The sequence below is a fragment of the Malurus melanocephalus genome, unplaced genomic scaffold (genome assembly GCF_030028575.1).
Source record: "Malurus melanocephalus ecotype Western Australia unplaced genomic scaffold, MMel_1.1 scaffold_23, whole genome shotgun sequence".
Taxonomy (NCBI): Eukaryota; Metazoa; Chordata; class Aves; order Passeriformes; family Maluridae; genus Malurus; species Malurus melanocephalus.
Window position 1 is genome coordinate 4304465 of NW_026623255.1, and position 13795 is coordinate 4318259.

Below are 13795 nucleotides of genomic sequence, written 5' to 3' on the forward strand. Positions count from 1 at the left end.
GAGTCAATATTCCTTAGGTCTTGTTTATTTTACAAAACAATCATGTTTAAACATGGTGTTGAAACMTATTTCTCTTAGCTGGCTGAATGGACAGAAAAATAATGTGTTAACATTATATCCTTTAGTAAACTTTGTACAAAACTAATCTACAATACTGCCATTAATTGAAGTGCTCTTGGAATCAGGTCCTGCTCTGCATGAATTAAGGTATCAGACTGAGACATATTAAATAAGTACAGATAAGATTTGAATCCATAATATTTTAAAAGTCTTGTTTTGATGTAAGTTCTATTTGTGTTCCATGCTTTCAAAAATKATTTTTCATGAGTTTGCATTACACCTGTTTCCTATGATTATTGATTTGTATGTGCTGTGTATGGAACTATTGGCATAAATACATAAAAACTTGCAGTTTCAGAAAAAAATTAATCCCCCTTCAACACATAAATATGCTGGTCCACATTTCAGACAAGGAATGAACATCACTGAGACTCAGTCTTCGGTGCTGATGATACAYGGTGTTTGAAACAATTTCTCTRTATCATGCAGAGAAGARTTGAGGTCTGAGTAGTGTGCTGTTSGGRAAAAAWGAATATTCCAAGGCAATATCCATCAACAGTTTTGTTAAGAAATATGAGTCAGTTGAAATTGGAAACTGAAAAAGAGAGTGGTTTTTCTTAATGAGACCACAACAGAAACAAACATTTTCTTTCATAATTGCACTGAATTCTGTAAAAGGAAAAAACTGCATGTAGGGAAATGAGAAATYGAGGTATAAAATACCAGAATTGTAATTAAATAATGCATGATACTGCTGCCTGTAGCATCACTTTCTATACTGTATAATCTYTTTCAAGCCAGAAGCTATACTGCAGCATCTAATGCATACTAGTTTAATATTTGACATTATTTCCTTTGCTTAGAAAAATTTCTTAATGCATTATGATAGAGCAAGTCAAAACTTTCATCAAAGTAAAATATTCAAATAATGTGATCTTTAAAGAAATAAACAGAAAACCAGAAGTATATTCTTTCAAATCTGTGCTGGGAAATAATTCAAATGACTAAACATTTTAAAGTTGTGTAGCTTTTTTAAGGTAACAAACTAAAATAAAGTACAGTGTTCGTTTTTTTTTATATATTCTTTATAAAATATTATTATTTATAATATTACATAATATTACAAAATTATTATTTATATTATTACAGCTGCCTTTTCAGCTATATTTCTTTCCATTTGCACATTAAAATGGAACACATTACTACYACTTTGTAGCTTTTTTATATTCCTTTTAATCAGCACTTCCATTTTGTTTCTCTAATTTGYAAATTGCCATTTTTTCAGTGAAAATAAATTATGTGCCTAATTTTACTCTTGACAAAATTGTTTACTCTTATTGATTAATCACTTTCCCGGTTTTGTCTGTTATCTTAAACCATAAATCCAAAAAGACATAGAGTTATATTTGATTCRATATTTTCAAACTTGAAATCTTTTTGCATTTGTAATGAGAAAGCTCTGGCTGTTTATTTCCATAAGGCTGATCCAGTAATCCATCTCTATCCTAGAAAACATTAAAAGTATACTTTCAAGTGCTTTGGTGATGAGAGTGAGGGTTTCTTATTTATTAGCCAAATTTGGGCCTGAAACATGCTACATCTGACAGCAAATTAAGAGAGAGGAATAAGGTTCTGCCAACAATTGACAGAATAGAGACTTTCTCGATTTGTTCAAATAAACAGATCCCACTTTGCTCAGATTTAATGTGAGTTTTGCCATTATCTGCAATGGGACCAGACCTCAGCCATTRTTTTTCATTTCATTGCACATTATTTTAAATGATATACAGCTCACACTGTTAAATATTGTAACTTAATTTGCTTTCTATGAAACAGCCTCTCTGAATAAAACCAGAGAGCTGTAGCTCTCTAAGGCATGAAAAATACTTCTAATCGAATCTATCTCTGTGTGGGAAAAAATATGGCAAGYGGATGACAAAGAATTATCAGCAAACATGACTTTGCCATTCTTTTAAGAAAATATATTCCAAACCTGACCATGTTATGAATAATTTTTAAATTTAGAATGTGTATGTATTTATGAAGATTTTATGATGGGTCAAGATAATTTCTCACACAACTTTATGAAAGTCTACGCACTGTGACACAGATGACTTGTGAACATGATTCACCATTTTRTTCTTAAACTAGAATTGCATCAAAGGAAATTGAGAACTCCAAAGAGAAATGGATAGAAAGGAGTAGTGTAACAAGGTATTGTACTCATTATTTCACCTGTTAGTGAAAGTGTTTGGAGTTTCTTCCAAAAATAAAATCTCTTCTGACCCTCACTGTACCTCAGAAAGGCAGCATCTCACAGGGAGATTAAATTTACAATTAGAATATATTCATACACCATACAGAGGAATACATCTTAATAATTTCCTTAGATTATTGAAATATTACACACAAAATCAGTATAAAAACACTAGCTGTTAATTTTAGAATAGAATAGAACAGAACAGAATAGATTAGTTCAGCTGGAGATGACCTACAATGCCTGATCACTTCAGGACTGACCAGAAGTTAAAGCATGTTATAAAGGGCATTGCTCAAATGCCTCTCAAACACTGACAGGCTTAGGGTGCCAACCACCTCTCTAGGAAGACCATTCCAGTGTTTGACCACTTTCTCAGYAAAGAAATGCKTCCTGACATCCATTTGGAATCTCTCTTGTCACAACTTTGAACCATTTCTACACACCCTRTTACTGGATCTCAGGGACAAGATATCAGCACCTCCCTCTCCACTCCATCTTACTTTTATTTTTCCTGCTAGATAGACCATATTTAAACAAACCTCATTTCCATGAATTATGCAGATACTAGGATTTCAGATATCTGAAATCTCTCTRTAGGAAAAGGACTGATTCTACAACCAGTATCTACGATTGATAGGTGCACTGTCCACCCATCTTCCTGAGTAGGGGTCCCTCTCTCCTTGCATATTTTCTAAATARTTTTCTACCTCCTGTTTTATTTCTGCTGTATCTGCCTTTCACAGTGAGACGCCACRTAAAGAACAGTACCCAAAATGTAAGACACTCTTTTTAAGTCAGAAGAAAGGGGATTGGAAGTGGTCCACAACAACTTCAGGATGTGCACTTATATATTTTCCATATGAAAAGGAAAGGATAGGCAAAAAAGGAAGCTATAAACCTGGGTTTACTTCAAACTTATGTTGGGAAGTAGCATATAGGGTATGTATTAAACTCTGGAAACTAAAATTTTAAACACCATAGTGTAGACATGGCCAAAGGCACAACTGATTTAAAAAACATTATCTTACCTACCCATCTTCAGAAGCATAGGTATAATAATTCACTTTCTTCCGCTGACAAAATTTTCCCAAATTCGTATTCCTTTGTCTTTGCTTCCACAGCTTTAAACCCTAACAGAATTGCCTCTCTCACTGTCAAGAGCATGAAGGTAGCTAAATGCAGACATAGAGTTTTCCTAAAAACAGAAAAGGTGACTCTGACCTGCTTCACARACTTACACAGAAACAGAGTACAGATATTTGAACAGTTATATCAGCATGATGGACTCTTCTTGTTGCTTAGCATATATTACTCAACATCACTTCTTTCTTATCAAAATCCAGCACACTTTTCTTTTATYCTTCCATCAGACCACTACTAGACACCCTCTGGAGGCAGAAGCAGTAAATATCAATGTAATTTATATACAAAATAAGCTCTTATATTTTAGATTTATAGATATGAATACTATCTTTTTATTATTGCAGCTCCAAGGAATATCATTATTGTCAGCAATGAGCACATACAGAAGAAAATATATATTGAGTAGAAGATCAAATGCTCATTAAAAAAAGACGACTTGCAGTTAAAGATGTAAAAAAATTGATCTCTCTACTCATCATAGTGATGGGAAAAAAACTAGATCTTGAAAATCCAAATATGGTAAGGATTGTAGATCATTAAGCAACTTGTATGTTACTTTGAAAGCCMAAATTTCTGTGTTATGTTACAGTGGGTTAAGTATTTCTGTACTCAGTCCTACTAAGATCAAAACTAGAACAATGTACTCAGTTTTTGATTCTGTATTCCAGAAAATTTGATAATGACCAATCTGATAATGGAGTGATGAATGAATAGCATACAGACTGAYAATCAAAGACAAGCAGGTTCAAAACCCCTCAGTCTTTAAGGAAGCACCTTAAATAATTAAACAAAAGGAGTCTGTGGGAAAACATCGTGGCAGCCTTCAAATAGATAGAAGTCTGGTGCACAATGATGTGMTATCACATCTGCTAGGAATAGGACAGAGCACAAGAAAAAAAAAGATGCATTTGAGCAACAGAGACTTTGTTTTGAGATGAAGGAAAGGAGAAAAGTGTGTTCTGTATGTAAGTACTATTAAATACTGRAAGAAATTGTCTCAGTGGCTCTTTTAAAGCGGTACTTTTGAAGAAGTAGACAATTGACTTTTAAGGATGATTGTACTAGGATTGATCCAGCCCCAGGGCAGAAGATGGTTGTCATTAGGTCTTTCTTTCCTAGKTCTGTTATCTTCAACTCTGCAGCATCATAGTTGTGGCATTTTCCACTGGCTGTTCGATAGCTCTGTTCTTTTGAGCAGACTGTGTATTGAAATACATTAGATTAGTTTTTTATGCAATCACTAGCAAGTGTCAGACTTGAAATGTAAGCCTGTAACCCACWTGAACAACTCAGAAGAATCTTCAGAAAGTCTGAAATAGACATACGCCTGTTTTACTCATAAAGAAATTGAAACCATAAGCAATTTAAATTATCTGTCCTTGAATATAGCATGAATGAAAGGGAAATGAGGACTGAGAACTGAGTAGACCTCTGGATTTTATGTTTAACATCGTAAACGTAAAATAACAGCAGGTCCAAAAGAACAAGAAAAAAAAAAAAACATACATAGGAAAAATAAGGCAATATCCCATTGATCATAGAAACTGCACTCTTCTCTCACTATTAAATATGAAAAAGTYTAGTTTGGAAGCATAGCTTCCCCTAAGGTCAATATTTCTAGTGCAATTTCTTTTGACTAAATGTAACGTTCATCGAGGTCAAAAAGMAAAATCTTTCAAAGTACCTTTAAAGAACTATGCAGAGTTTTAAAATATATACTCACTAAGGGTYCAGCAATCAGGCTTGGTTATTAATCATTCTGACAAAAAAAAAAAAATTGATTTTCATTTCCTTCTTTCATGTTGCGTGGGAACAGCCTGAGGTAGATTACAAGATCTGAGAGAGATGATAAGGACAGTAAGAAGGCTTTTGAGACACTCAGAGCACTTAGTGGATTACTGTCTGTTTAACCTTTTGATGAACTATTGGGTTTAATTTTGGGAATCCTGTCTCTTTAGCAGCCTGAGTCTCATTTCTGTGCTGGTGAGACAGAATGTAACAAATATCTGGCTGAGGTGCCAGATGTAATCAGATGTCCTAATCCCAGCAGGACACTGTAAATTTTATGTGTGTAATTCCAYTAAAAAGTTGATATGTTCATATTTTGTTCCATATAAAAAGGCTCCTAAACAACAYAATAAACAGAAAAACTTCTGAAATTACTAGAATTTAATAAAATCTGAAATCCTGATCAATAGTTAAGGATATTCAGCAAGTTTCTCTCCCTAGTAACAAGCTATCCTGTGTGCCACAAAGGGATGCCTTGAAGATTATATAGTGTTTTGCTCAGCTTTTAAAAGTCTCTTAAAGTAAGTGCTGGAGACTGCTTTTCAAAGGAAATATATTCTTGACAGATTTCACTGTCTTGCAGAGACAGAGGTTMTCCTTAAAATAAATTACTGTTGGTAGATCTATGTCTCTCAAAGTATCACTCTGTAATAAGTCATAGCCCTATTTCTGTATATCCTGAGCTTATTCCTCTGATGGTTCCTAAGCAAACATCCTAAGCAAACATCCTAAGTTCCTAAACTTAAAATCAAGGAACCAAATCCATCAATCCTATTTAAATGCATGAAGAATCCCATTGAGGCATCATGGGATGTTTCAGGATGGGGATGCCAGGCTGTGAGACATTCTTTTACCTGTGCACTGAACCACTTCATGGGTTAACAGCTAAATCAAGTGCAAACCTGAGACTCATCTCTTAGTAGCATGCTAAAATAAAATATATTAAAAAATTGCCAAAATCCATCACTTTTTGGTTTGGCTAATGTTACTCCAAAGGTATTTTYATTTGTTTTAAAAACAAAGAAAATTCTAGAATATTGTGACCTTACTTCTGCATAAGATGTTCTTTTATCTAAAAAGAAAACACTCCATATTTGTTCGAATTCTTATTTTCACATATCACTATTGCATACTCTTCTGTAGCAGTATGAGGGCCCCTCCCCTCTTTTTAACAAAACACTTATAACCTTTACCAAAACAGACAAACAGCTACAACTGCACAGTTGGGACAAAGTCAACTTACACAGTCTCAGAACAATACCCACAAAGTTTAAGGCAAGTAAAACAGACGAAGGTGCAGATGATTCACACCCTAAGTCAGAGGGATGCTCCAATGTATTGTACTGCTGCCCTCTTAAGGACAAAGAAAGTGAGGAGCTGCATTGCTTGTCTTGCTCAGAGGCCTACTGTGTGACAGCTAGGATATATTTGAAGTATTTTGACACAGTTCTCATGCCTTTGTGTACGTTACCACACTCAGTTATGTTCCTTTTACTCTCCAGGGCATGTTAGCACGTTCTTGTGCTGTAAAGTTGCTTGGTGTTAAAGCCTGTTCTGCGTGGAAAGGAGGCATSATGAGGCACAAAGGAAACCAAAATGCTCCTTTCCATATTTCTAAAATGCTTTGACACATCAAATCTCCCACTTGACACATTTTTCCTGCAGGCTGCTAAACATTAGGGTGCGGATGGTGTGCAGAAGCCACTGCCTTCTCCTGCTGRCTCCATGGGTTGTCTGTGCACCATGGGCTGAGGGCTGGAGAGGGAGCATCCCTCAGGCAGCTTTTCTGCCCCAGCTGCAGCTTCAGGAGGTGAGCCAAACCACAAGCAATTCTGCCTCCTACAGAGTGACCAGTTAGGAATTTCCCMTACTAGGACAGGGTTTCCGATTTTTCCCAACACCCAATTACCACATATTTAAAACTAAAAGTAATTACTGTGRTGCATGAATTAGCCATTGGGAAACCTAAAATAAATTCAGTTTGGACCTGATAGCCCAACAGCTAAACCTGAGCTATGTGGATGTCTCTAAGTGGCTCATGGTGCCATCAAACCAGAAGGACAGAGCTGAAAGAGTGCTGTTAACACATTAAGGTAGCTCAGTTTTTGCAGAGGATTTTTACTAGAGGCAGCTCCTTTCTGAGAAGATCCTAGTATGGGATGTCARTATATTTAAAGGATTCATATGAAATGAAGAGACTGAAAAACAAAACACTTTTAAGACAAAAGAAAAAGAAAAAAAATATTGGTGTTATGTGCTGAAAATAGACTGCCAAGACTTTTCTGTTACCACACTTGGGCTGTGAATACTGAAGATAAAGTGTTATTCTCTCATTTATCTTCTCTTTCCCTAGAACTGAAAACCAATTCTATTCATAAGTATTTTCTCCATTTTTTTTSTTGTCAGGCTTCTGATTTAATCTTTAGCTTCATGTACCTGAAATTTAACTTGCTGGATGCCTCCACAGGTGAAAATTGTTTGCTACACAAAGTGGTTTAAGATAAGTAGGATTAGTACTTTTGTGTTGTAAATTCTATGATAGTTTGTCATTGCTATCAATATAACTGTGCAGCATTCACAAAATCTCTGTGTTCAAGACTACTTTCCGTTGACAGTGGATACAGTGACCAGAGGGTTGGACTAGATGATCTTCTAACTCAAACCATCCTATGATTCTATCAATGAATAYATAATTCTCATTATATGTTCAGATGTTTCAACACTTCAGTGTATTAAGTTGCTTTTTTGGTGAATTTTTTTCAACGTTTTGAAAATGTTCTACTGGCATAGCAAGAAAAGTTATACCTTTTAAATGCCATAACCTAAACACTCTATTGGAACCTACATGAAGGTTTTTCAGGGGAAAAAATAGTAATTGGAATAAGATAGCTCTACTGATATAATCTGCAAGGCAGAAACACCTTTACGTAAGAATAGTGAAAAACACCAACTGTGGGTGAACTTTTGGACCTTCTGAAGTCAATCAAAATTGTGGCCATCGACTTCAGTGGGACAGGAATTTGCTCTGTATTTTCACAAGTGAGCAGCTGTAGGAAGGTAAATTGTCTTATGCTCTGAGTTCTTAGGCCTCATCTGGATAGTTATGATCCCTGTTGAGTATATGTATGTGTATATATATATATATATATATATATATATATATATATATATATATAAACCCTGGATATACTTTTATGCGTGCTCAGGTTTCACACATGATCTGTAGATTTCTCTGGAGAAGACTCACACTTCTCTGTAGAAATTTTAAATGCATGTGACAGGTCATGGTATTAATTTCTCTTATCTCTGTCTACCTGAACATAGCAAACTGAATCTAAAATAAAAGTACATTGTCTCTCTTTCAACTACTTGAACGTATTTTCAGAAGCATTTTTGTCTGTAATACCAAATTATCATTGAGTCATCCTGCAAAAATCAAATCATAATTTGATATAATCAAAAAWTCTGCCACACACTGCTGCTATGGTTATGAACTTGAATTTCTCCTACAAAGTACAACASTTACAGCTGTGCACAGGTAGGCAACATGGGAAAAGATGACTAGTATTAAATTTCTTGTAAAAATTTCTCTCAATTCATTTTTTTCACAATATATTGAACCATATATATTGAATAATAATGAATATATTGAATTTTTCTTGTTTTGTGAATCAAAGTTTTGATGGTGTCATTGGCTTACKGAGAGAAAAGAACTGAAGGATAAGGAGACCCTTCAAACAAGGCTGTCAAGCCCATTTGCTTCAGCATCTTGAGTCCAGCCTGGACACTATATTCAAGTTGAACCACAGAGAACAAGACTACACCAATGCAACTCTCATCTCCAAACACATATTTTCTTTCAGACTGCACTTTCTTTCTAATTGCACTACAGCATTATTTATTCAGCAGATACCCATCAAAAACTCATTTATGTATTCTGGATACAGACTGTACTGTTCTTAATGTTATTCTTTTTTATTATCATTATTACCAAAACTGTCAATAAATTAAAAGGTAGCTAGTTACCCATGCAATTTTGTTTTTTCCATAGCTAAATGCACAGCATAGCATGGTTTACTGTGTACAGTGTACCCTGCAGGGACTTTGATACATAGAATCATAAAATGGGTTGGGTTGGAAGAAAATCTCTCTGCAGTTTTTCTGTAARCCTCCTTAAGTACTGAAGTCTGCTGCAAGGTCTCTCTGAAGCCTTCTCTTCCCCAGGCTGAGAAKTTCCCCAACTCTCTCAGCCTGTCTTCATAAGAGAGGTGCTCCAGTCCTCTGATCATCTTCATGACCTTCCTCAAGATTCACTCCAGCAGGTGMACATCCTTCTCATGGGGGGACCCCAGAGTAGGACACAGGGAAAGCAGAGCAGAGGAGCAGTCATCTCCCTTGCCCTGCTGCCCACACTTCTTTTGGTACATCCCAGGACACAGTTGGCTTTCTGGGCCGCAAGTGCACATTGCCGGGTCACGTTGAGCTTCTCCTCCGCCARTACCTACCAGGTCCTCCTCCTCAGGGCTGCTGTCTGTCCATTCTCTGCCCAGCCTGCCCTTGTTCTTGGGACTGCCCCGAATCAGGTGCAAGACCTTGCACTTGACCCTGTTGAACTTGCCGGGCTTCGCAAAATCCCCCTCTCAAGCCTTTCCAGGTCCCTCTGGATGACATCCCTTTCCCTTCAGGTTGTCGACTGCACCACACAGCTTGAAATCATCGCAAACGTGCTGCGGGTGCACAATGTAGCAGCAAGTAGTGTTTGTCTACTTGCATATGCTTATTGTCCCCAATAGGGCCCTTGCGGTGTCACTAACCAAGGCTGACTGCTGCTCCCCGCCTGCTCCCGGCTCACCAGGTCCCAGCAAACACCCCCCGATGCCGGGCGAATGCGGTCAGAGGGGCGGGAACCCTCGGTTCCCACGCCTGCTCCCAGGCGCACAAAGCCTCGGCGGGAAGCGTGTTTTTCGAATTGGAGCGCTTGGACACGCCTCCRGCCACACGCTCCGCTCCGCCCCTCCGTCCCTGGGCCCGCCGAGGGGCTGTGCTGCAGGTGAGGGCGGTCCGGCCGGGGCGGAGCGGGGCGGGCTCAGGGCGTCCCGCGGGCCCCGCTCCGCTCTGCCCCGTACGGCTCCGCACCAAGCGCCGCCCGCGCTCCTTCCTCCTCCCGCCTCTTTCTCCTCCTCCTCCCGCCTGCGGCGGCGGCGGCGGCGGCGGCGGCGGCGGCTCGGCAATGCAGCAACACTTTTCCCTGGCTGACTGCGACGTGGTGGGCTTCGACCTGGACCACACGCTCTGCCGGTACCACCTCCCGCAGAGCGCACGGGTGAGTGCGGGCGGTGCGGTCGGGAAAGCCCCGGGAGGGGCCCCGCTCCGCCCCGCTCCGCTSYGCCGCATGCCCGGCCAAAGGCAAAGTGCCGCGTCCCGGGGGCGCGGGGCCGCGACCTCTCCGGCGGGGRCAGCGAGCCCTGGGCCGGCCGTCTCACACATCCACGGAACATAAGAGAAGCGCTAGAGCATCTCTCKCTGGGCGCTTCCTTCGCAGGCCTCTGCCCGAGCGAAGGCCATGTCTTCCTCCTTGAAAATGGTGTTTCATTCCTGGCCGTAGCGGCGCTRAGGAAAAGGTAGAGCCTCCCCGCCAAATCCAGAGATGCTGCAGAGTGAGGAGTCCGCAGCACTCGRGACCGGCGACCTCTGCGAACTTTCTGGTGCTTGTAATAAAATGCCGAGTTYGGAGGCATGCGGCACCTCTGATTTAGCCCTGTAATCCCTTTCGAAGAGGAAGTGCTGTCTTGTGCTGTGCATTCCCGCCCTTGGCACTTTCGGTTTTAAACTCTCTGGTAATCTTGCATTGACTCGTCCTTCTCTGTTGATGTCAGGRCTCTGTCCTGGAGCTGTCTGGTGTCACGGATGCTCGTGGTGTCGCAATCTCTCCCTGTCTTTGCCTCTATTCAACTAAATACATTTTGCACCGCACAGGACTCCCACGCTAATAGCAAGATATTTCAGAATTTGGTATAGAAACAAATGTTTGTGAGCTGTCCCTTTTATTAATAGGCATTGTGCAGTGCATCTTGTGTTGAAAAAGAGCATTGCTTCCCTTAGCTATGTGTGAACTTGTGTGGAGAGGCAGTTTCCTTACAAAAGAGGGTTCAACAGTAGCAATTAAATGTATGAGCTCTTACATTTCTAGGTGGGAGCTGTGACACTAGGCTTACCTTCCGTGTTCTTTCTGTTGTGCCACAGACATCACATCTTACACAAGGCCATTCTTGATAAAAATTTTGTCTGATGAAGGCAAACATCAGATAATGTTTAGTTATAAGAGCTTTTAAAGATTCTATCCAACTAATAAACAAAATACAGAAAAAAATACCCAGAACACTTACTAAATTTAGTTCACTCTTCATCTTTTCACAGAAGACAGAGGCAGACTGACACATGCCCATTGCATGCCTCCTTATCTATTGTAAATAAAAAAAAAATTTAAAAGGCTGAAAGGCCCAGCTGAAGATGTAGTTAGTTCTTGCTATTTCAGTGTTGGCCTTCATTTTTTTTTTCTTTCTCAGACATTATTCATATTAATTCCAAGAGCAATTGTTGTAATTAAAGAAAAAAGGCCAGGGAACACTTTAATGAAAGAACTGTGAGAAAAAGGGAGCAATTACTGGTTTTGGATGGTCTTTAAGGATGTGGCAGCATCTCTGTAGATTTCTTGTAAAACTTTACCAGCACAGTACATCAATAAATTGCTGAGGGTCATGCTAGGCCTTTGGAACTTAGAAATAATAACCATTTATTCAGTAGTTTCCTGTTTCCTTCAAAATACATTCCTTCAAATACTTCTAAAATGCCTCTTAAGGATAAATGTTTATTGGTTTGGAAGCTGCTTGTTGAATCTCAGTAACCATGACATTTAAAATAAAACCAAGCAAAACAAAAAAGGACTGGGGAGGGGTGACTAGTCTTTAAGTACTTACCATCATGATTTCCCGACAGTCTTGAAGCACATGGACCATAAATTAGAATGTTGTAATCTGAGTTGTGCTGGACACATTGCAGCAGAACTCTTGTGTGTTTYCCAGCCATGACAGAAATAACCCCAGGCACTATTTCCCAGTGGAGGCAGTAGGACAAGGCCCCTAGATTTGACTTGATTTAATTTAGGAGGCACTAACACTTGCATCTTGCCAATTTCCAAGGAAGCTGTGTCTTTGATCTCACTTAATCAATATAATGAATGCGTGTATTTTTTCATTTGTAGCTAATATATGATAGTTTTGCCCAGTATCTGGTAACGGAGAAGGGCTATGATGAAGACTTGCTGAATCTAGCTCCAGACARCTTAGACTTCTGGTGAGTACCTTGAAAATAATATAACTCCTTTATGCTCTAACTTTTACAAAGCTCAGAAAACAGCTTTGTTTATTTGGCAGTTGATGTTGTGATTGTCAAGCCCAATGGATAAATCCAAAATTACAGRTTTAAATACTTGTTCTAAGAAGCTTTTGTCATGAGATACTTTGAATGTAGTATTTGGAAGAGAGAACAGAGCATCCAAGCTTGCTTTGTTCTTCCAGCTGTCTGGACACAAGCCTTTTAGTCTCACTCTTATTTTAAATATCTTTATCTTCTACATTCTATTCAAGAGTAACCTTCAGATTTTGTAATTTTTATCTCAACAGATGTTATTTTTTCTGTGTAAGGCAAATTAATCCCAACAGCCTTCTGAGAAACCACGGAAAGGTCGCATGTCAGGAGGTAGCCCTTGAGTGGCACATCCGGCACAAAGCTGTGAGGCAAAAGACTGAAACACAAGTTCCTGCTCTGAACTCAGTGGTCTCTGAGCAGAAGCTTGAATCTTGATCTTTCAGCATTAATAGGTTTTATATARTCCATGGGGGTGGACACTTGAAGACCAGGTAATCACTAGATATTTTTAGGAGAAACACATGGGGTTTTTTTGAAATAATGAACTCATCCATGTGTAATGGTTTTTACAATTCAATATTTCATTGGACAGTTTCCAGTGAAATTGATTTCAACTTTCATGAGACAAGCAATGTATCTATCATATTTTGAGGTCTGTGATGCAAGAAATCCTTTGTTCAGCTCTAGATGTCTTGGGTTTGGTCTCTTATTAAAGTGGAAAATCCATTAATGCAGACCTGCAAGCCCAAAGAGCTGGTACCAGTGTGTCACTGCTACTTGCCATYATTCATGAAAGGTTGGCATCTGCTTGCTGCCTTCATGACATRTGTTCTTTCCTTTGGGTGCCTCATAGAGGATGAAGGTGTCATAACTTCTTCAGTCTCATTTATTCATTTGTGTGCTAACCACTGAGCTCTGAATTAATTTTTTAAAGAACCTAAGCAAATGTAGATTCAGTWATCTGGAAAATAAAGATTTGTTAGAGAAAATTAGAAACTCTTACTTAATGTCTCCAGCGTTGTCTACTCTTCCGCTTGTTAGTGCTGGCTACTATGGCAATGGTTGTGTTTCATGTGTTCTTTGCTTATTCAGTTGCCTCATTCAGAGTGATGTTCT

General features: G+C 38.8%; 1 protein-coding gene across 3 annotated transcripts in view; it reads left to right on the forward strand.

Annotated features, from left to right (window-relative positions):
- The first annotated feature begins 10361 nt into the window (after window positions 1–10361).
- LOC130589065 (5'-nucleotidase domain-containing protein 1-like) overlaps window positions 10362–13795 on the forward strand; it is a 14926-nt gene continuing 11492 nt past the window's right edge. For 2 of the 3 annotated variants that reach the window (XM_057390207.1, XM_057390206.1), the window contains exons 1-2: window positions 10454–10574; window positions 12513–12604. In XM_057390207.1, the coding sequence (XP_057246190.1) occupies window positions 10482–10574; window positions 12513–12604 (185 nt within the window). In that variant the 5' untranslated portion in view covers window positions 10454–10481. Of the gene's footprint in view, window positions 10575–12512; window positions 12605–13795 lie in introns of all 3 variants that reach the window. The other variant, XM_057390208.1, reaches the window with a different exon arrangement.